Source organism: Gracilinanus agilis, chromosome 3 (assembly GCF_016433145.1).
Source record: "Gracilinanus agilis isolate LMUSP501 chromosome 3, AgileGrace, whole genome shotgun sequence".
Lineage (NCBI taxonomy): Eukaryota > Metazoa > Chordata > Mammalia > Didelphimorphia > Didelphidae > Gracilinanus > Gracilinanus agilis.
This window is the reverse complement of record NC_058132.1, coordinates 629,368,907-629,393,973: the sequence shown is the minus strand read 5'-3', so window position 1 is coordinate 629,393,973 and position 25,067 is coordinate 629,368,907. Positions and strand designations below refer to the sequence as shown.

Sequence of the window (25,067 nt, the reverse complement as noted above, 5' to 3'; positions counted from 1 at the left end):
CTCTTATTGCATAGACACATAGTGCTGTGCATCAAAAGAGGGAATAATCATATCTATAAAATCACAGATCCTTGAATTATTAACTCACTTTGGCCATATGTCATTTGTTGTCTTTTTAATATCTTATTTCAAGTATTTTGTTTGAAGAGCAAGGAGAAAACTATTTTGACTAGATCCTAGAGCAAAGATGGCAAACCTTTTATAGACTGAGTGCCCAAACTGAAACCCTCACAGCGCATGTGAGTACCACCCCACCCTTACCCCTCACAGGGGAGGAAGGAAGTGCTTCCATTGTATTACTGGGCAGAGGGGTGTGAGATGTAAGAAATGTCCTCAGGCATGCGTGGAGAAGGGAGAAGAGAGCTGTCCCCTCCAGCATGTGTACCATAGGTTCACCAACACAACCCTAGAGTGAGTGAAAGAAGAGTAATGTATATAATAAAATTGGAAAATTAGGTTGGGGACAGGTTTTGAAAAGCCTCACATTTTATTCATCTTTTTAAAAGTCTCAGGATGCACATTGATTCTGTGAAAATTCTTAAAGTCTCTAGACATTGTAAATTGTTCTACCTCATCTGAGTTTTACAAATGAACCTTGATTAACTTAGGATGGATTATAAATTATTTGCCCTGTGAACAGTTTAAGTAATTCCCATTTTCAAGACACTAACAACACCTAGAATGTTACACTTAATTTGAGCACCACTGTTTTGGATACCACCTTATTAATGTTTATGTACATCTTTGAACTTGAGAACTCTTCATGGAGAAGCACTCTTCCAAAGTATATCCACCAGTCCTGACCAGTGCTCTGCATTGAAGAAGCACTTGGCAACATCAATATTTACTTATCTTTATATACGTTTAGTCTAAGAGCATTTGAGCAGTTTTGCTTCTTTGGTACTAATTATTTTCCCAGGATGAAGTAATAGAATGATTTGAATAGGATTGGGCAAATCAAACAGTTTAGAGATTTCAGAATTAACCATCTCTAGTATGTTTATCTTTTTTAAAGTGGAATTCTTAGTCTTTAAATACATTTTTTAAAAAGACAAATATGAAAAGATACACTTAAAAATTTTTCACATATCCATTTTCCTTGCTTTTTTGAATAATTGACGGTGGGCTATAATTAACTAAGTGCAAAACACAACTATATAACATTTTGCCTAATTTACTTTTACATAATTTGTAACCATTATAAAATATAATTTAACAAAAATAATGTTTCACTAATAATGTATCTTTAAAAGTTGGGGAAATATTGAAAAAATAAATGTTCTTTTGAAGAGTAGCCCCAATGAAATAAAATCTCTTCTATAACTAATATTTATAGAGCTTTATGGCTTAAAAGGGGGATTCTTAATTATAGCTTCACAAAAAGTTAGTTACAAGTCTTATTAAGAAACTAAGACCCAAAAAGACAGTGACTTACCCAAGATATACAGCTTGTAAGTACAAACTCTAGTGCACAGATTCAGATCCTAAGATGTTAAATCCCATGTTCTATTCCATTTAATTTTTCAAAATTAATGGCTCTTTTTATCCTTGAGCTTTGGTTTAATTTTGTAGAACATTAATTTAGTGTTTCATATTTCAATGGATCTTTAACTCAGGAGACCCATTGGAATTTGAGTTTCATTCTTTAGCATTTCTGAAAATCCCTAGATTTAAGGATATAATTTCATAAAATAGAGATGACCACACTTTTCACCACTTTGCCATTAGTCTTATTTTTATGATGAGGTGATGGCATGCCACACATTGATGCTTCAGAGTTTTGCATCTTAAATATATCTTAAAATATAAAAATGATCAGTTTTCAAAATCTATTGTTGTTATGCATAGTCTATAATATGGAGCAGTAATGTCTAAAAAAGACTCAGCTATTTCATTGTTAATTTATAAATTTGTATTCATATGTATTGGTAGGAGTTGCTTTCCATTTATGAATGCAGAGAAATGGAGACTGATGGACCAGGCCACCGACTGTGGAGGAGATTCCCTGAACATGTTCGAGAAATTTTGGAGCCTCATCTAAATACAAGGTATCTAGATAATGTATCAATAGATATTTATTAAGTGTATCAGAAATTGGGTAAGGCAATGAGAACACACAAGATGAAGAATGAAATAATCTTTTCCCTTGAGGAATTTACCTTCTTTCAGGGAAGAGAACACATATATAAATAAGATGTCTATGTGCTATAAACACACACAAAATATGTAACTGCAAGTTTTATGGGAGGATATCACCATCAACTAGGGAAATCAGGAAAGGTTTCATGTAGATAGTGGTGGTATCATAGGGAAATAAAGTATTCAAGAGTTAGAGGAACATACTCCAAATAGTCTGAACAACCAGTGCCAAAGGCATAAAGATGAAGTATTGTATTTGAGGAATGACAAGAAAGCTAATTTGACTAAACCATAGAGTGAGAAAAGGAGTAATGTATAATAAGACTATAAAGTTCGATTTGGACTAGGTTGTAAAATAGATTATTGAGTGATAATTTAAGAGAAGCTAGAAAAGAGAGAATGAAAGAAGATGACTTAACTGATGAAACCTTTATTTTGCATAGAAAATAAAGAGAATTGTTAATAAGAGATGTCCCTTGTTATGCTAAAGGGGGAAAATGGCATACGAAAGTATTCTCAGAAGTGAATGGAAGTTGTTTGTTCTTATAGTTAGGGATTAAAGTGACTAGTTCTGATCACTTGCCACTAAAAATTATTTGCTTTTGTTTTGTTATTAATTTCACTTTAGATAAATTATACATTTAATAACTTAAAAGGAGATTAAGGGATTTACTACATAGATACATATATGTGTGTATTTACCATATAGAAAGAAATTAATAAATATTATTGAGGCATTTTCTCTGACTAAATAATATTTGACAAACTGGTGGAGACTCTGAACTTAGTTGATTGAAAGAAATTATTTAATTTTATTAATAAATTTAAAAATACATAAATATGCTCTCCAGATAAGATTAGATATGGAAATGAGTCAAGGAATCTATAGAAACCAGCTACCCCTGCATCTTTTGGCTACTAGGCCAGTCTCCTATGCTGATCTCCTTGTCCTTCCTTCTAACTACTCTTTCTCAATTTCCTTTGTTATCTAATAATTCATATGCTACCTAACTGTTAGTGTTCCCCAAAGCTTTGTCCTATGACCTTTTCCCTCCTTGTGCCTTCTTGGTGACCTTAATAATTCCCATAGATTTAATTATCCTATCATTCAAGATAATTCCCAGATTTCTAAATCTATCCCTAGTCTCTCCCTTTAGCTTCTACTCCACAGTAGCAATTGCCTGTTGAATTTTTATTTAAAAATATTTTTCAACGAAAATTTATTTTGTATTGACTAGGTATTTATTGTCAACACAGCTTGAGTAGCTGATATGCAAGTTGTTACCAACCAGGGCAAGTCATCAAACTGTAAATGGAAGCAACTGGTAGGCTTCTCCCATGGGATAAAATTTCATATCTGATTGAATTTTCTACTCATATCCCAGAAAGAACACCAAATTTTGAACTGAATTCAAACAGTATTACAAATCGTTTCATTTACTCTGCTGAATACTGGCTCAGAGAAGTACACTTTTCCATTCAGATATTTGACTGAAATGAATGATTTTGGAAAATTAAAGGTGTCAGTCGAAAAAACAAAACCAAAGATTGGGGTTGAAGCACTAAACATTGGGAAACCAAACTTAAATACTTGATTCTCACCACTGTTTGACCCATTTCACTACTTATTTTGTCTCCTTGTCCTTGTCTAAACTGGGAGTATCATTAGAAGTGAAAAGCTCTGACCTCTTCAGTAGACAGTGTAGGAAATCTTATTGCTTTTATCAATCTAATCAGTTGATGTTGGCAGCATATAACCAGTACTGACAATTATCTTATAAATAAAAAAGTGAAGAACAAATAACAACTGAATTCTCTTATTACTAGATTCTAGATAAATGGCAGTTCTGCAAGTTGTTACTTAGGGCTAATTTTTCAATTACTATTTAATTATGTGTACCAGATTTTTCTCTTTCTAGATAAGTTCATTCTTTGACAATCCTGGTTTTAACTTTTCAGAAATGTACATTAAAATCAAACCAAGGTAGGTATATTACATAGTTTCAGATTCTAAATACAAATTTTGTTGAAACTAGAAAAAACTGACTGATAAAATTTCCTTACAATACCACTTTTGCCAGTCTTACAATGTCTCATATTAAATTCTAAATGTGTTTAATTTGACTTGTACTAAATTAAATTTCACATTTATAGGTATAAGAGCTCTCAGAAGGCCACAGACTGGTCAACAGTAAAGAAACCAATTTACTTGAGTAAATTAGGCAACAACTTCTCAGAATGGTCAGCATCTTGGGCAGGTTATCTTATAACAAAGGTAATAATATTTTTTTTTCTTGTTATAAAATGAAACCAGAATTTATAGGTAAAGTCAGTCTTAGTGCCTAGCCTGTGCTTATTAATATTTGTTGTTGACAATCATGATGATAGGAGAGGCAGATTCTTTTAGAACTTTTCCCCAGTGTTTACTATTTAATAATTGCACATAGGAGTAAATAGAAAATCCTAATAAGACTTTTCAAATCAGATAACTCTTAGCTACTCCTTGTGGTTAAAAAGAAGGAGAATGTGGAAGAGGAGTAGAAGGTTGCTGGTGAAGAACTAGAGCAGTCTGGAAAGTTAGTTGAACTGATAATGAAATGAGTATGTCAGGATCTTCTTCTGAAATGGTGATCCTAACCATGGACTCCCCATTAAGAAGATTATTCCCTAAGTAGAGACATCTTGAAGTGGGTAAAGAGGTGGGGTGGGCCTGGAGGGTGTGTTATTGGTATTCCATAAATTGGCTAGATCATATATTTCCCTATTATGCATTTGCCCATAAGTTTTCCCCTGTGTCTTCTTATTTTTATCGGGGGGAAACAGGTGCGACATGACCTTGCAAGTAAAGTATTTAACTGCTGTGGCATTATGATGAAACATGACTTTAAAGTGACCATCTATCTTCTCCCACATATTCTTGTCTATGTTTTGCTGGGATGTACCAAAGAAGACCAACAAGAGGTGAGGGACATCATTTTATTTGTTTTTTTAATATGTGCCTAATACACTTAGTACTGAAGAAAATTAAAATAGGAATAAATGTAGATGATTATCCAGAACTGAGCCTGTTATTCAGTAACCTAACAATTTTAAGAACAGAATTTCTAGTCAATATCATATAGATGAATATAGATTATAGTCTATTATTTATTTTTTTCTCTGCCAGCTTTAGTCAGATCAACTCCATGTTGTCTCCCCGACATACACCATGACCCTCCTGCCTCTGTTGCTTTGCTTTTTTTTCCCTCTAATCTGGAATGGTCTACATATCTAAGGCCCCGAGTCAGTGGTCAGCCTATTCAGTGAATCATTTCCCATTTGCTCTGCCCCCTGAGCATCGTCTTCTTCCCTGAACTTCTTTCTTATTTCTAGTCAATATCATATAGATGAATATGGTTTATATTCTGTTGTCTAATTTTCTTATCTGCCAGCCTTATCTCTCATTCAGATTTAAAATTTCACAAAAGCTCCAGGCCATGTATTACACATAGCATCTATTATTCTGGATACATAATAAGCACTCATGAAGCAGATATGTGGCTCAGTGGATTGAGAGCCAGACACAGAGATGGGAAGTCCTGGGTTCAAATCTGGTCTCAGACAGTTCTTAGCTGTGTGACCCTGGGCAAGTCACTTAAATCCCCATTGCCTGACCCTTGCTGCTCTTCTGCCTTGGAACTAATACACAGTGTTGATTCTAAGACAAAAGGTTTAAAAAAAAAAAGTACCCATTCAATTGTTAGGGCACTTACATAGTAGATACTTGTTTAGATGATAGTATAGTGCAGTAGAAAGGGTGGGACCTATGTCAGGAGACCTTGGTTCAAATCCATGTTAACATGATTACTCAGCCTCATTGAGTCTTCATTTCCCGGCTATAAAATGGAAATGATAATGGATTCACCACCTACCTCTTAAGATTGTTGTGAAAAAAGTAATTTGAAACAGACAAATAAATAAATGTGAATGATTGTGTAATCTAATCTTTATAATAAAGTCAGATTTAATTTGGTCAACTAAATTTAGTCAGTTAAGGACAGTTATTTCCATAGAAGATAGAGAAGGTCCAATGAAATAATACTAAATAGCAGAGAAATAGAAACTAGATATGCTTTATCTCAGTTTCCTAAGGCAGGTTTTGATTTTTGCTAAAAGATAGACCATATGCTTATAGTTCATTCAAAATGTTATTTTATTTGTTAAAACTCTGTAACCATTTTGGTTTCAACACTTTCCTATAAAGATATTTGTTATTTTGGTCATAATTTATGACACCTGCTGATTAAATTTGCAGCACTAGATGTTTAATATTTACATGTAATTTAGAAAGGCTATTACAATGTATTTGTCTGTCTTTTTTTTTTTTTTTTTTTTTTTTTTTTTTAAATTTTAAACCCTTAACTTCTGTGTATTGACTTATAGGTGGAAGAGTGGTAAGGGTAGGCAATGGGGGTCAAGTGACTTGCCCAGGGTCACAAAGCTGGGAAGTGTCTGAGGCCGGATTTGAACCTAGGACCTCCCGTCTCTAGGCCTGGCTCTCAATCCACTGAGCTACCCAGCTGCCCCCCTATTTGTCTGTCTTTTTAAATCTTTTTGCTTTGTAGATGTTGAGTAAAAGATGTTTCTGTCAAATATCATTGACTTAGGCTTCAAAAACACCTGTTGCTTGGAGACCCATAAAGGGAAAGGGCCTCCTTTGGTATACATTGATAACATTTTTTGAGGTAATCAGTTGGGGTCAGTGGAGGGGTGGGGCAGAGCTGGCCAAATTTAAATTTATATCATTGAAACCTCATTTTGTCCTTCTGTAATTTTTCATATAGTCAAAATTCATCAGCTTAGGAGGCATAATAACCAAATTGAAATATTATTTCTTAGCCTTTTAACATAAAGCCCTCCAAGTTATTCTGTGTGCATTTCATTCAGTGTAGATTTTGGAATGGTTTTTCTTCCATTTTTTGCAAAATGCTCTATATTATTTTTGCCATAGATCAATAATAACTTGTTTAGAACATATAGCATGTATAAGGAGACTCTTACAGTATTTTGTTAGCTTCAGAGATTCCCTGGTATCCTTTCCTATATGAAGATTAAAATTAATATATTATATTTATAAATATTTTATTAATAATAAACTAACAAAAGAGACTAACCAAAAGGTACTAACTAGCTCGCTCCCAGGAACCAAAGAGAAAGAAGGAGTTACAGCCAATTATAAAACAATAACTTGGCACCGGAGAGATTAAAGGGAATTTTGGGAAAACTAAGGACTTGTGGGGGGTGAAGTCCAAGGTTCAAAATCTCCATTTATACATACCCCCCTGTGATCCTTTGGGAGGCCATTCTCCCCAATGGATCATAAAAACATAATCAACTTATAAATTGCAATAATTTGTGGATAAAAGGGAAAAAAAAGAACAAAATCAATGATTGCTACATTAACAAAAGACCAATTTGGGGACAGTCACCTTTGGCATAAAAGTATACATTCAAAATAACTGCTTTCAAACCCCCCCAAAGTTCAATTCTGGATCTTCCTGATGCAGTGTGTGGTTTCTTCAAGCATCTTCATGGTGCCTTCTCCAAATAGGTTCTTTGTCTGGATTCTGAGAAGTAGCAAATTTCTTATCCTAAAATTTCCTAAATTCAAATCAAAGTTCACAACAATAACAAAGTCCCCCCCTGAGGAAAATAACAAACAGGGATCACTCAGGGATACATGGCTGAGTTATAAGGTATATGAATCAATTGCATAAGAAATCAAAAACATCAAAAAATCCACATAAAAGAGAAAAAACAACTTGTGGATGAAATATAAAATATTAAAGTCTTATGTCTAAAAAATCTAAGTAAAGGAAAAATAAAACTATAACAGGTCCTTGAATCAGGGCCCAATTAAAGTGATTTAAGTAATTATGCACTTACCCAATCAGTATCTAGGACAACAGAAAGTTTGCCACACTTATAAAGACAGAAAAGGAACTAGATTATAGGAGCCAGAATCTTAGCCAGGGTAAAGTACTTGGATAGAATATGGTTCAGAGGAAGTCCTGTGTCTTAACATATGTTAAGCACCGCAACCTTGAATCCCAAACAAGTTCAAGTCCTCTTGTCTTGGCTCAAAATTACATCAATCCCACTGGGATTGGTTGGTCTCTTTGACCTTGTGCTCGATTTGCACTATGTAGGTTGGCTCTAGCATTGTGCAGTGGCTCTTTTTAAATACTCTTCTGGAATCAGACAGAATCATTAAGCAAAGTCCCATAATTATTTAAATGACCAGTGGCATTATTCTATAGTTTAAAGCTTTTGGGGTATGCATTAATATTAGAACAAATGTATTTTAAACTTATATTATTGCAAATTTAAAAAAAGATTAATATTGGTAATGTGTTCAAGTACAAAAATGAGAGAGAAAAAACTCAAGACTGTATTGCACATACAAGGGAAAAAACCAAAAAAATATTTTAAAAATCAAAAATATATAGCTTAGAATCAGCGACAAGTTTCTCACCCAAAAAAATGAGATACAATTTCCTTTTTAAACTTGGCCATGAAGTACTGTGAATGCAAATTATTTTTATAGAATAACAGATTTATAAAAATAATAATATAGTAAATAATGTACATTCAAATAAAGTGTCAAATTCCCAAAATTCACAATAGGCCAGTTATTGATAATAGCAAACAAACCCACTGTCATAATAGGATTCACATGAATTGCTTTGTGACATTTTAAAACCTATGAACTTATGGTTACTTGTCACAAATTCAACAGATGTAGCAAATCTTTCAACCTTGGCAATTGCCGATGAAAACCTATTTAAATCTAAAACATCACCAGGAATTTCTACATTCTTCTGATGGGAAAGTAAATTAAAATAAAGAGTTAAAATGTCAAGCATGCAGGAGCTCTTTTTGGCTTCCTGCTTTTATACATAAAAAGTTTGGGTAGGAAACTTCCATTTGTTTTCTCTACCATTTTAAGCCAACATTCTTTATAATATATATAAACCTATCATCCATTCAGAAGGTACTATAAAATCCTAAAGTCAATTTTTAAAGACTTCTCATTAAATTACAATTTAAATTCTTAAGTCATTATATTCTCCAAGGTTGTATAAGCAGCATGTGACCTCGCTAGTTAAGATGACAAATCCAGAATACATAAGACTTATGGGCTTTTTGCAACTTAAAAAACTTTTTTTTGTGTAAGGTGTTGATGGGCTTTTTACAATGATATGTTGTTCAGTAAAATCATAGGAAAACAATACAAATAAAGAATCATATAGCAGAATAGATATCAATTAAATTAATACAGATAAACTTTTAAAAAGTAAACCTTAAAGAAATCAGCAAATACAATAATATAATATGCAAATGACCAATTACAAGCAGTGTAGCCAAAAATCCTTTTTACCAGTCCCAATAGGCTTGTTTACTATCTTGAAGCAAAAAGCTGAAAATAATTAGCAAGCAATAAACTTTCATATCCCTTTTTAAGGTTATTTCCCCTCCTCCATAGAAATCAACCATTCAGATTTCGTTAGTCAGAGCTCTCAATTTCATCATAGTGAGGGCAAATTCTGCACAGAGCATAATGTGCATGACCCTCATAATGGGTATGGGTAAACCAAAAAGCCAAAGAGGTGTGAGGAGATTAATTTCTCCCTGAATTTTAAGATTAGTGAAACTCTCAACTGCAAGGTGTTCAATCAGCACAGAAACCCCTGGAAAAGAATTAAGCAGATCCAAACTACACTTTGTAACTTTACCAACTCAAACTGTTGTTTCAGAGTTTCAAGCATGCTTTGAAACAACATTATTCCTGAAAAGGCTGAATGGGGTTTGTTTATAGAGTAAACGAAAAGAAGCAAAATTCTGGAGGGAGAACAATAGAGTATTTACATATGAGAGAACTGGCTTCTCTTGGTCAGGGAAGGCCGAAAGGCAAAAGTCCCAAAAACTTCTCCTTAAGACCTGCTGATTTGGTCTCTCTGCCCTCAAAAGAAAAAGCTGAGGAGTCCCCTTCTTGTGGGGGGTGGGGGGGAACCGTAGTTGCAAGTCTCAGCCAGGAGTCCAGAATCAACTTAAGACTTTGGCTTAAAAAATGGTAGAGCAGGCTGGAAAACCCACTTGGAGTAGTGTAAAAGTGAAATTTGGGAAATGTATCAAACTACATTTCCCGTGGTCCAACAGGTTTCCGTTTCCGGTTTTTGGGCTTGGGAAGGCAGGGAAGAGCTTAAATCTCCTGGGTTAGGAGGGAGTGGGTCTTTTGCCGGTAAGGTCTTGGCTAGCAGACTGGAGACAGTAATGGAGGCGGCGGCAGTTTTGAATGCTTACAAGCGCGTGGTCTAATGATTTTATCTATCAGCATGGCTTTAATTAAAATACTAATTTATATATTTATAGAAGCCTTTATCATTTTTCATACTTATAGTAGGGGAAGGGATTAGGGTTTCCACTGGAAAAAAGCAGTTCAGATTGGCAGACTACAGGCTGGGCAGCGAGCGGTAAGGAAAGCTGGCTCAAGCAGATGGGTGTGAAAAGGAATCCCCAACAAAAGCAGGCAACTGGCAGGCTGACGGGCAGAGTCTGCAGTGGCTGAGATGGGGCGAAAGCAGGCAGGCTGAGTGGCCAGCGAAGGAAAAAACTGTAGGAGCATAGGGCGAGAAAGGGAAACCCTAGCTCTCAGTTCTCGGACAAACTTACTAACTATACTGAAAATCTATTTTAAAAAAAAAATTTGAGAATTCTAGCCTGTCATGGTTAGCCATAAGGTGGAGATTAAAATTAATCTGTAAAATACTAAATATTATATTTATAAATATTTTATTAATGTTAAACTAACAAAAGAGACTAGCTAAAAAGATACTAGCCAGCTCGCTCCCAGGAACCAAAGAGAAAGAGGGTGGAGTTATAGCTAACTGTAAAACAACAACAGGACCACGCAAGTTTGGAGGCACAGGAGAGATTAAAGGGAATTTTGGGAAAACTAAGGACTTATGAAGGATGAAGTCCAAGGTTCAAAATTTCCATTTATACACATATCTGTTGCATACTTAATCTTTTTTTTTAACCCTTACCTTCAATCTTAGAATCAATACTTTGTATTGGTTCCAAGACAGAAGAGTAGTATGGGGTAGGCAATTGGAATTAAGTGACCTGCCCAGAGTCACACAGCTAGGAAGTATCTGAGGCCACATTTGAACCCAGGACCTCCCGACTCTGGGCCTTTCAGTCCACTGAGCCACCCAGTTGCCCCCTTGTGCTTACTTTTAAATTTCTCTTGTTTTATTTTTCTTAAGAATGTTTTTCCTAATTATACATAAACTTTTTTAGCATTCATTTTTTAAAATTTTGAGTTCCACATTTTCTTCCTCTGTTCCTCCCCTTGCTATTCATTGAAAAAGCAAGCAATTTATATATGTTATACTTCAAAGTAATGCAATGCATACTTCCAAGTTAGTTTTGTTGTAAAAGAAAGCTCAGAAAGGTATAAAAAGTAAAGAAAGTAAAAAACAGTGTGCTTTGATCTACATGCAGATTCCTTCAGTTTTTTCTCTAGAAGTGGATGGCAATTTCCATTATGATTCCTTTGGACTTTCCTTAGATCATTTGTAGTGCTAAGAATAGCTAAGTCATTCCCAGTTGGTCATCAGTATTTAGAGATAAAAATTTTCCCCAAAAGACTGTTTTGGCTACATTCCACAAATTTCAGTGTATTATCACCTTATTGTCATTCTCTTTGATGAAATTAAAATTTTTAAGTCATTTTTTATTTGACCTACTTATTCTTTAAAATTTGATTATTTAGTTTCCAATTAATTTTAATGTGCTTCCATGTGTAAGAGTGAAAATTATGAGACTGACTGTAAATTATTAATTTTATTCATCAAAAGTAGTAGAGGAAAAGGATGAAAAATAAAAGAGAAACATATATTATTTTCCTTATTGCTCCATTTAGCTTGCTAATCTGTAGCCACCATTAGGACCCCTTTCCCATGCTATACAGGCAAGTCCAGTTAGCAACAAACCCGGAAGAGAAGAGAGCATATCTGCACTTGCCTCAGTTTATCAAGTCTTCTCTCTGCGCACTAACTCTCACATATCTCTAAGTACCCAACTCTGGCTTTCTATTTTGCCATGGTCGGCCAGGGGGGCAGTGCATAGGAAATCACCCTGCCCCATGTCTGGTGGTCTCTTGACTCTGTTGTTGCATTTTTCTGACTGTTGTTCTACTCTCATGACTCAATTCACCCAATTATTTCCTGGCACACAGTCCTGGCCTCTGGGTCAAATAGTCGGCAGGAGATGAGGTCAAGTGTTCGACCCCAGAAGAGGGAGGAAGAATAAATTTCCTTCACACACATGGCCCTTTATTGAATGTAATTTTATTATATTTATGATCTGAAAAGGATGCATTTAATATTTCTGCTTTTATACATGGTCAATTTTTATGGATGTGCATGTATCACTGAGAAAAAGATAATATTCCTTTCTATTCCCATTCATTTTTCTCCAGAAGATTATCATATATAACTTTTCTAAAATTCTATTCATCTCAATAACTTTTTGGTTTTGTTTTTGCTTTTTTTGTTATTAGATTTACCTAATTCTTACAGGAGAAAATTGCGGTACTCCCACTAGTGTAGTTTTACTGTTTCTTTCTTCCTGTGACTCATTTAACTTTTCCTTTAAAAATCTGGATGCTATACCATTTGATGCTTATATGTTTAGTAGTGATAATACTTCATTCCCCACGGAACCTTTTAGCAAAATGTTGTTTCTCTTTTAATTAGATCTATTTTTGCTTTTATTTTGTCTAAGATCCCCTTACCTTTACTTTGTGTCTCCTTGCTTCAAGTGTGTTTCTCATAAACAACATTGTAGGTCTCTGGTTTTTAATCTACTCTGTTCTTTTTTGTTTGTTTGTTTTATGGATGAGTCCATCCCATTTATATTCGGTCATAATTACTGTGTATTTCCACCATTCTTCCCCCTTCCCCCACCCACACATCCTTTTCTTTCTCTCTCCCTCTCTGTCTCACTCTTTCTCTTTGTCACTCAGTCTCTAACTGTCTCTCTCCTTCTCTGTCTCTTGATCTCTTTTTAGCCTTTTACCCTGTCCTTTTCAAAAGTGTTTTGCTTCTGACCACTTCCTCCTCCTGATCTACCCTCTCTATCAACCCACCAACCCCTTCCCCTTCCTTCCTCGTAGGGTAAGAAAGAATTCTGCACTCAACTAAGTGTGTATATTATTTTTTCTTTGAGTTAATTTTGAAATTTGGATGAGAGTTTAAGTGTTGACCACCTCTCCCACACTTTAAAAGTTTTCTTGCATATTTTATGTGAAATAATTTGGTCATAGAGCTCTGGAAGTTGCTGCTAACAGTTCAGTCACATGCAGAGTCTGTTGCTAACTTGGTCCTGTACTGGACTATACTTCATTCTTACCCCAGTGAGATTGACCTTTCCTGCCAACTTTTTGTGTTGTCTTGGGGTAGAAAATTATTTCATCCCATACTTATATTAGTTCTGCTGCTCCAGAATTCATTTTGAGTTGTTATTTTAACAGTGTTTGGTTGAGAATTCAGGAGAGCATGATCTTGTCTTTACTCTGCCATCTTGGCTCCACTGTCTCAATATTTAACTTTTTATATATATCATATATGTAAGACATATTAATGTTTTATATTCTTACATATATCTTTTGTGCCTATACTCTAATGAGTCATCATTGTAATACATTGCAACTTATTTTGCCTACCACTGTTATTTCTATTTTCCTTTAGATTACTTGTAATTTTTCTTTTTTCTTTAAGCAAATATTTTATTTTACCTTAGTCTTTAGTTTTGCTTTTTTGCATTCAATTTTACTTTCAGCACCAGATTCTCTCCTTCCCTCACCTCCTCCCCTACCCTTGAGACATCATGAAATACAAAACCCATTACAAATATGAAGTGTGATGCAAGGTGGCTAACAGAAACTTTTTGCTTCTATAATTTGAAGTCATGCAAAACAAATGACATATACCCTATTCCTCCACAAAAAAATAAATATACTTTAGTCTTGAGGTGGATAGCATTTTTGATCATGAGTCTTTTGGAATTGTCTTGAATTGAGTAACTAAATCTTTCACAGTTGATCATATTTACACTCTTGTTTATACTGTATACAGTGTTGTTCTGGTTCTGCTCACTTCACCTTGCATCAGTTCATTTAAGTCTTCCCAGATTTTTCTGAAACCATCTTATTCATCATTTCTCATAGCACAACAATATTCCATCTTACTTCATATAGCATAACTTGTTCAGTTATTCTGAATTTGTTAGGCAGCCCCTCATTTTTGTTACGATTAAAAATGATAAAGACTGATATAAATATAGAAATTAGTAGTTTAATTAAAGCCATGGCCATGCTGATAGAATCATTAGACCACGCGCCGGTAAGAATTCAAACTGCCTCCGCCATTTTTACCTTTTGTACCTTCCCGCGCCTGCTAGCTCAGAGAGGCCAGTTCAAAGTCACTTCCCCCTATTTAAAGCTGTCCCTCACCTTGAATACGTAATCCAAAACAGGAAACCTGTTGGACCACGGGAAATGTAGTTTTTAAGGTCCCCACGTGTCCATAGAAAATATATATATACTTTTAGATGGCATTTCCCAAATTCCAATTAAGATTTCCCCCTGAGGTCTGGCAAAAAAAAAAAAATGGTCTTTTTTCTTTGCTGGACTTGTAAACATAGACAACTTCTAAAATTTTAGGATTTTGGGGGATAAAATGGATAAACAAATGGATAAAACTAGCTGCATTGACAAAAAACCAATTTGGGGGCAATCCCCTATTGGTGTATTAGTGTACAATTAAAACAATATATACAACTCAATTTCCACTCCCCATAGTTCAATCAACTGCACCCTAAAGTTCAAATTTTGATCTTCATGGTACAGTGAAGGCTTTTCAGGCATCTTCATGGTGTCTTCACCAAACAGGTTCGTCGTCTGGATTCTGGAGAGATGACAAAATCCTTATCCTGAAATTATTCTCAAAGGAATTTAAACTTTACATTATAGATTATAAAACATACATTTTCTTCTGAGAATTATACATTTCCCCCTGAAATTACTCGTAAAAGGATTAAATGTACATATATTTTTACATTATCGAATTTTAAAAAACTTAACACACATCCCATCCCCCTGAGGGAAATTCTAAACACACCTTTTTTCCTTAAAAAGGGTACCTCAGGTCAGCTAAGGATGAGTGGCTGAGTCACTGGGGTTGTATGAAATTAATTGGCAAAATAAAAAGAATAAAATTCAAGAAAAAAAGAAGAAAAAATTAACTTGTAAATGAAATGTAAAATGTGCAAAAAATGTAGGGGAAATAAACTTAGACCTTTGAATCAAGGCCTAATTAAAGGGATTTCAGCAGTTCGCAATTACCCGTTCAGGGCCAGGACCCAAGGGAAACATCTCTCTCTGATCTGATTTACCATCAGCTTTTCAGGGAAGTGGGCCAAATAAATAACCAATCTTAGGTGCTGGCCTAGGAATCTAAGTCAAGGGGACTCACATCCTCTAAAGTTTTAGAAAAGACTGGGACTGCAGGACTAAAACCCCAATTTCCAAGCCCTAAAGTATTGGCATAGAACTCCTGCAATCCATGCAGATTTTAGTCAGTCAAGTCTCTGACCATGTGCTTTCTTTAGCACTAATTAACGGCTTTATGTTCCCTTCTGAAATCAGAGAGGCATTTAATCACAGTCCCATATTCTCAGGCTCAGGCTCAGGCTTCATTAAGCTTATATCACTGTAGAATCAGAAAAAGGATAAATAATGATTATATATGTACTTCCAGTACAAGATGAGAAAAAGGAAAAATCAATTGCTCTAATTAAAAAAATGTTTTAAAAATCAAAAAATATACATATATAGCTTAGAACTAGAAAGGTTTTGTTACCCAAAAATGAGATTTTCTGTGAGAGAAAATGGATCTTACAAATAGCAGATTCACAATGCACATTCAAATAGAGTACCATTATTTCCAATAGCACATTTTAAAACAATAAACAATGATGTTTAAAAATCATATACTTGTTACAACTTGTAAACCTTGGCTAAGAGTTTCTCAACAAATTCTGTTATTGCTTCCATAGCAAAATCTGATATTTAAAAAAAAGAACCTTCTGGTCTAAATTATCTTCAGATAAGAATATACAGGAGCTCCTTAGCTTCCTGTTTTTTAAAAAATTCTGGGTAGGAAATGCTTCTACCAATTTAAGGCAATAATGTCTCTTATAATAAAATATATAAAAGCTTTATCCTTTAAGACAACAATTCTTAAGGATTTAAAGTAAAAGTTAAAAGACCTTTTGTAAAATTACAAGTTAATTCTCAAGGCATGGAAACTTCCAAGGTTCTTTACAATTACCAAGACAGAATAAATTTTAAAAGACATGTGTTCTATAAATCCAGTATACACAAGGCAATTTACAACATTAGAAATGTGTAGGAAATATAATGTGAATATCAGAGTAACAAGCTGGTCAAAACCTCTTACCAGTTCTAATGGATTTTTCTCATTATTTGGGAGTTACAATAAATCATAACAGAATTAATCTAGCAGCCACAAACTTCATTAACTTAAAATGATTCAGTGCAACAGGAAAATCAACAAAATAAGCAAGATTAATTTACAAAACTAATTAGCAAAATACAGTAAGATACAGTCTCTTTAAAACTCTGAGTTCTGAGGTTTTAAACTCCCCCTCTGGTCCCATTTAATGTTCAAATTTTAGGGTCCATATAATTAGATTCTGCTCTTAATTCAAAGTTCTGAGCAGGTATGGGGGTGAATCTGTTCCCCTGAGTTTGAATTTAATAATCGCAAAAAAAGTTTGTCATTTTACTTCCTGTTTGAAGTGTAAATACTAGCGCGCCCACGTGGAATCCTGGGCTCAGGGCTAGAGAAAAGCTTAGGTCAGTTTTGTAGGAAATACCACGTCTAGAGCTTGTGGGGGTGGGGGTTGCCTAAATTAAGTCTTTAGAGAAACACATGGAGGGGTAGAATGCAGGCCATTACCAAGAGAGGAGGGAGGTATATACTTCCCAAGTCTTTAATAGCAGAGCTGAAGCTGAACCGTGGCGCTCGGCAAGTCAGGGTAGGGGGTTGCTTCTCGGAAATCTCAGGATTCCAGATTCACAGAAATGGAGTCAGAAAAAGCGGTGGAGATCACAGGCACTGGAATGCTGGCAGGCTTGTGGTGCAGCAGGGATGAAGTCCGGGTCAGGAGTCAGGAGCGGCGGTGGAGGCACACTGGCTGGGCTCAGGCGTTTTGGTTTTAAGCCTGAAGCCAGAATCAGCTGGCCTGACCTCCCAAGGTGGTTTGGGCTGGACTGGCTGACTGAGTCCCACCTGAGGCAAAAACGTGCTGTTGCTTTTAGCAAAAACATGGCGAGCAAGGCCACTTTCCTTTTTTAAAAAATTGCCCGAAAAAGCTGAGCAAAATGGCCAAAAAACAGGCATGGCTATCGTTTCTGAAAGGCTATCTGGAAAATTGAGAATTCTAATTCCAAACTTCGTAAGGTTTCCATCAATATTACGATTAAAAATAATAAAGATTGATATAAATATAGAAATTAGTAGTTTAATTAAAGCCATGGCCATGCTGGTAAAATCATTAGACCACGCGCTGGTAAGAATTCAAACGGCCTCCGCCATTTTTACCTTTTGTACCTTCCTGCGCCTGCTAGCTCAGAGAGGCCAGTTCAAAGTCACTTCCCCCTATTTAAAGCTTTCCCTCACCTTGAATACGTAATCCAAAACAGGAAACCCGTTGGACCACGGGAAATGTAGTTTTTAAGGTCCCACGTGTCCATAGAAAAAATATATATATGTACGTTTAGATGGCATTTCCCAAATTCCAATTAACATTTTTCAATTCTTTACCTCCACAAAAAGAGGTACTAAAAATATTTTGTGTATGTCTGTTAAGATAAAAAATTGTGTGAGTCTGTTAAGATAAAAAATTGAGTCTGGCCATAGAGTTTATAATATTGGGTTTTTTTTAATTTTTATTTTATAGGCAATGCCCTTGAGAGAGCAACTGTAGTATTTTTTAATTTTTGTTCTTTTAGCACCCAATAGTATGTCTTGCTCACATTAGGAGCCTAAATTTACCTGTAAAATATTTTCTTTGCAGGTATATGCAGAGATTATGGCAGTTCTAAAGCATGATGATCAGAATAGTATTAGGTTGCAAGATAGCGCATCTGATTTGAGTCAATTAAGCACACAGACTGTGTTTTCTATGATTGATCATCTCACACAGTGGGCTAGACATAAATTTCAAGCACTTAATGCTACAGAAGTTCCGACTAGCAAATCAAACAGAGATAAAATAGAGCCAAAAGGTGAGTGATTGTTTCTTCTTTGTTGTTTTCTTGAGTTCTGATTTCTTCCACTTTTTTATCTTCTGTACCTGTTCTTCCTGCAGATAGCTGCCAAAATAATTTTCCTCAGATAACTAATTTTATTATCACTCTTTTGCTCAATATATTACTCTATTTTGCTAAAATTCAGAAAAGATTGGGAGAACAGACATCAACAGTTAGATGCATTCCATATAAAAGCTTGATTCTTGTAAATCCATTGCTATAATAACAAAGGAATTAAAAAAAAACACTTTATTCAGGAAACACTTCTATATTTACTGGGTAGAGAAAATGATAGCCAATGGCAATGCTAATTTTTATAACAAAAAATTTTTTAAACAGAGAAAGTTGGCGGGGGACTATAAGCAATAATGATGATAAATGGTAAGTACTAAGAGGGTAGAGACTAGTTTAAAGAAAGTTTGGTAAGCCATCAAAGTAAGCAAAATCATCCCAAAGCCATATGAAATGAAATTGAAAGGATGATGGTAAGCATATAAAAATGGAAATATATTGGGAAGATTTTTATAATGAAACTTTTTTACTATCAAAGATAATGTAGCTTCCTCATTTGGACTATAATATCACTGTCCCAGATTTTCTTGTAGTACATATTTTTACATAAATAATATATAATATAATAAATAACAATATATCACCTAATAAATAACAATATAATAATTAGATTCATATTTTAATATATGTTTAAAGTGCAAAATTTAAGGCTACGGAAGGATAAATTTTTATAGTTTCTGAAGGAGAGGAACCTTGGAAAAAACCTCAAACCTTATTACTACTAAAAACAGGTGACCAAGAGCATCAGTTACTGTCAACCCATATGCCTACTTTACCATTAATATTAATTTTTTAATGAGATTATCTAAGCATATGCAAAAGACATCTTGATAGGTATATTGTAAGGAAACAGGTAATTTTGTAAGCAATATTCCATGATAGATACTGTCTTTACCTTTATTAGATGTAGAGAATATGAAATATTACTTTGTTTATTGTTTGTCAAAATTACTTAATATTCCTTAAAAGACAATAGTAACCTCATTTTGGTCAGACTCTACTCATTAATATTTTAAGCAAGGCATGAAAGACACTTAGCAAAGGTAATTACTAATATAGTTGAGCAGATCCAGAGAAAAGTCCAAGTGAAACTTCTTAGAGATGATCAGACCTTTCAGATGTTACCGTTTGTGATTGATTTTTATCAAGGCCCCAGAATATTTCAGAGAATAAATGAGAAAACAGTAATTCCAAGTACTTTGATATAATCTACCACATAAGAAAAACCAAGTAAAGAAGGATTATTATATAGAATAGAATATACACCTGGGGCCGCTAGTGACTCAGGCCCAGAAATGGGAGGTGCTGGGTTCAAATATGGCCTCAGTTACTTCCTAGCTATGTGACTATGCCAGTCACTTAACCCTCATTACCTAGCCTTTCTTGTTCTTCTGCCTTGGAACTGACTCTTAATACCAATTTGAAGAGAGAAAGTAAGGGTTAAAAAAAATTATATACCTGAATGGACTTATGTATTTGTAGTGAATAATCACACACATGAACACACGCACTGAACATGGACATTGAATTAAATGTATAAGAGAGAGAAATGTGGATTGATTTGCTTTTGGGAAATTTCCAAGTTCTTTAAATGATCCTAAGCTACAGCACTTGCAGACAAGAATTTACAAAGAAGTGGTCCTTGAAGGAGTACATCAACCAAAAAAGAGAAACTTTCATGATCAAAATAAGGAGTAACCCTTGGGGGAAGTCACTTTTCTGCTGACATCCCTGAGATGTCAAGAGAACTGTAGGGAAGGCTACCAATATTTGGTGGCCACCACAGTGAATTTACTGGAGACAATTTATGAGTTACATAGGACATTTATAATCTGTGAGAGTTTGATAACTTGAGTTCAAATCCTGACTTTGGGCATTATGTGACTTTGGGCAAGTCACTTAATTACCTAGTGCCTCAGTTTCTTTGTCTGTAAAATGAGGTTGGATAAATTTGATGGCCTTTGAGATACCTTGCAGCTAGAAATCTATGAATTTATGATTTCACTGGATGCTTATGAAGTACATCTTATGAAATATACATGGCAGATGAATTGAAAATTCAGCCAATTCATCAAATATTTAGTAAATGCTCATGTGCTTGTTATTATTAGCATTAGGGAAAATACAGAAAGACCTTGAATTCCCTCTTAGAAATTGGAGTCAATCTGAGCTACCACCTCACACCTATCAGACTGGATAATTTGACACAAAAGGAAAATTATAAATGTTGAAGGGGGGAATATAAGACAGTTGAGATACTAATACACTGTTGGTGCAATTGTAATCTGATCCAACCATTCTGGAGAACAATTTGGAATTTTGCTCAAAGAACTCTAAAACTGTCCATACCCTCTGACCCTTCAATACCATTACTTGGTCTGTATCCCAAAGAGATTTTTTTTTTAAACCCTTAATTTCTGTGTATTAGCTCCTTGGTGGAAGAGTGGTAAGGGTAGGCAATGGGGGTCAAGTGACCTGCCCAGGGTCACACAGCTGGGAAGTGTCTGAGGCCGGATTTGAACCTAGCACCTCCTGTCTCTAGGCCTGGCTCTCAATCCACTGAGCTACCCAGCTGCCCCCTAGAGATTTTTTTTAAAAAGGGAAAAAAAGACTTATTTGTACAAAAATATTTATTGTAGCTTTTTTTTGTGGTAGCAAAGAATTGGAAATCAAGGGGTCATCCATTTAGTTAAGGAATGGCTGAACAAGTTGTGGTATATATAATTATGGAATACTATTGTGATAATAAAATGACAATAGATACACATCCAAAAGAAAGAACTGTTGCAGTAGGAATGCAGATGAAAACATGATTTATTACTTGGTTTTTTGGGTATATGTTTTGGGGTCTTAGTTTTATAAGATTATTCACTTAGGGTAATGAATAATATGGAAATGTGTTTTGCGTGATAATACATGTATAAACCTAGTTTGAATTGCTTTTTTGTCAGCTCCAGGACAGGGGAGGAATAAAGGGAAGGAGACAATATGGATCATATAACTTGAGAAAACTTATGTGGAAATTTGTTATTAAAATAAAAAATAATAATAAAATAAAAATTTAAAGAAATGACAGGCAGGATATTTCAGGAAAATCTGGCAAGATTTACATGAACTGTTGCAAAATGAAGTCAGTAGAACCAGAAGAATGTTGTCCACAATGACAGCAATGTTTCTTGATGAACAATTGTGAATGATCTAATTATTCTCAGCAATTCAGTGATCCAAGACAATTCCAGAGAATCATGATGAAAAAGGCCATCCACCCTCTAAGAAAGAACTGATAGAATCTGAATGCAGACTGAAATATATGCCATATTTCATTTTCTTTCTTTTTTCCACTTGAAGTCTTCTACAAAATGAATAATATCGAAAAAAATTTTGTATAATTAATTTCATACGTAAAATCTACATTAGATTGCATATCATTTCATAGATCGAGTAGGTAAGGCAAGTTAGGAGAAGAGAGAGAATTTGGAACTTAAAACTTAAAAAAAAAAGTTTAAAAATTGCTTTTACATCTAATGAGGGGAAAATAAAATATTATTTAAAGAAATTGAAGTTGAACACAAAATACTTTATAGATGCAGAAATTGAGACTTAGAGAGTCAAAAGGATTTGCTTAAGGTCAAAAAGCTAGTAATAAAGCAGCAATGCAATGATCCAAGACATTTCTGAGAGACCTATGAGAAAGTATGTTATCCACATCCAGAGAAAGAACTGTGGAAGCAAAAACACAGAAGAAAAACAACTGCTTGATCACATGGGTTGATGGGGATATGATTGGGGATATTGACTCTAAATGAGCACCCTTGTGCAAATATCAATAATATGGAAATAGGTCTTGATCAATGACACATGTAAAACCCAGTGAATTTGCATATTGGCTATAGGAGGGGAGGGAAAGAACATGAATCATGTAACCATGGAAAAATACTCTAAATTAATTAATTAAAATGGAAAGGGGGGAGAAGCTAGTAACAAGCTAAGCAAGTACTAGAATCTGGCTCTTCAGTCCAGTATTCTTTCCATTTCTTTCAGAACATTATCTTGTGGGCATTTCTATACCAATTATATGTACCTAAAGAATGTATGAAGAGTAACTTAAGAAAATAATTTGAACTTTTGTGACTTGTACATGAATGTATTGATTATGTCTTGTCAGTTTTTAATTACCACATTGTCTTTTTTTTAATCTAGCATCTGCTGTGGACTATGAAAACTATCAAAGTGTGGCACGTTTTCTTGATCTTATCCCTCAGGACACATTAGCAGTAGCTTCCTTTCGATCTAAAGCATACACAAGAGCGGTGATGCATTTTGAATCATTCATTACAGAAAAAAAACAAAATATACAAGAGCATCTTGGATTTCTACAGGTTTGAAAATAAAATATTGAGATACTAGCATGATGAATATTTCTAACATATACCAATGAAAAAACTAACAATATAATTTCATATTTATCTGATTCAGAAAGAACTTCAAATGTTTCAGTTACTCAGATAATTTTTTATGAATATATTTTGCTACAGATGAGCAACTCTGAATGCATGTTAATGCAATGTTTTGGCAATGTAATACTAGAAAAGAAAGAGTTGATAAAATGTTCCTTGTAAACAATAATTCTGCTTTTACTCATATATTTTTAATTAAGGAAAAAATCATAATTGTCCCTTTTCTCTGCATTTATAATTGTGACATTTAAATTTTTTTAACAGAAATTATATGCAGCAATGCATGAACCAGATGGGGTAGCTGGAGTCAGTGCAATTCGGAAAGCAGAACCATCTCTGAAAGAGCAGATCCTTGAACATGAAAGCATTGGCTTATTGCGGGATGCCACAGCCTGTTATGATCGGGCCATTCAGCTAGAGCCTGACCAAGTAAGAGAGAAGTTGTGGACTGATGTGATAAGAAAGAGACCTGAATTAGCGACTTAGGTTTCTGAAACTCTTATTGAACTTGTAGTCCTCAGGCCTTGGATTTTTCAAGGAATCTATGATTCCTCATTTGTAGAACTGGCAAGAAGGGGTTGTGCTACATTACTATATGGATTAATCTGTAGTTCTATAGTCCTACTTATTTCTCTAGTGATTACTGAATTGAGTTGTTATGAGGATCAAATAACATATGTTAAAGGATTTTGCTGTCTGAAGTGGTCTCTATATCAATATTTTAATGTTTGACTTTTATTTTCAAAGTCATGTGTCATGTACATTTCTGTGTATGTATTTTACATACATACATGTAGCAATTATACATTTATTATATATTTAAATAAATTCATGTGTGTGCACACACTGGGTAGTAGATCCCTTTGGATGATTTATAGATGGACCAGAGTAACCCAGCACATAAAGAAAGATGTGGATCTCTCCTCCCATTCTTCTCTAAACACCTTGAAAAAAATGTCTATACTCATTAAAATTGAATATCCTCACTTATATTCCTCACACTCTCTTCTAAATCTTCTGTACTCTGACTTCCTACTTCATTAGGTAACTTAAATTGGTAATCTGTTAATTGCCAAATCTAATGTCTTGTCCCCGTTCTTATCCCCCTTTTAACCTTATCTGTTTTTACTTTAATCTTATCCCCCTTTTAACCTTATCTGTTTTTACTTTGGCTCTTCAGAGATCATGATAGCCACCCCTGCCTTCTTTTTCTCATTTGAAGCCCAAAAGATTTTGATCCTCTCATTTTCACACTATGTCTGTCTGTCTGTCTCTTGTGTGTTTCTTGTAGACATATATAGTTGGATCTTGGTTTCTAATCCACTCTGCTATTTGCATCCGTTTTATGGGCGAGTTCATCCCATTCACATTCAGAGTTATAATTATCAACTGTGCATTCCCAGACGTTTTGATTTTCTCTCTCCTAGTCCTGTACTTTCTTCTGTCACTGTTTCCTTCTATACCAGTGTTTTGTTTTTAATCAGTTCCTATAATCCCCTCCCTTGTTGTACTTCCCTTTCTCTCCCTCCCTTCTTATTCCCCTCTTATTGTTCTTTAAAGCCACGCCACACCACGCTCCCCACCAAGCCCTCTCCCTCCCTAGTATTGCTTCCCTCCCCACCAGTCCATTTGTTACCCTTCTACTTCTCTATAGGGCATGAATCAATTATCCGCCCCTATGGATCTGATTGTTCTTCTCTAAGTTGATTTCAATGCACTTAAGTATTGAATATTTCCTGTCTCTAACCTCTTTACCCTTACAGTGTATTGTTATTTTTCCCTGTTGGTACCACGAGCTTCTTTATGGAATATAAATTTATTCCTTTTTGTTTGTGTTCCTATTTTTCTTATTATTATCTTCTCCCCCCCCCCAGTTTTGTATATATTTATACATACATACATACATACATACAATATATATATATATATATACATACATACATACATATATATAT

At 34.6% G+C, this 25,067-nt stretch overlaps 1 protein-coding gene across 1 annotated transcript in view; it reads left to right on the top strand.

Moving 5' to 3' along the window:
- ATR (ATR serine/threonine kinase) overlaps nt 1–25,067 on the top strand; it is a 125,870-nt gene that overhangs the window by 59,807 nt on the left and 40,996 nt on the right. The window contains exons 24-29 of the mRNA XM_044669455.1: nt 1,933–2,048; nt 4,294–4,414; nt 4,963–5,100; nt 18,349–18,559; nt 22,856–23,034; nt 23,377–23,541. Coding sequence (XP_044525390.1) covers nt 1,933–2,048; nt 4,294–4,414; nt 4,963–5,100; nt 18,349–18,559; nt 22,856–23,034; nt 23,377–23,541 — 930 coding nt within the window. The remainder of the gene's footprint in view (nt 1–1,932; nt 2,049–4,293; nt 4,415–4,962; nt 5,101–18,348; nt 18,560–22,855; nt 23,035–23,376; nt 23,542–25,067) is intronic.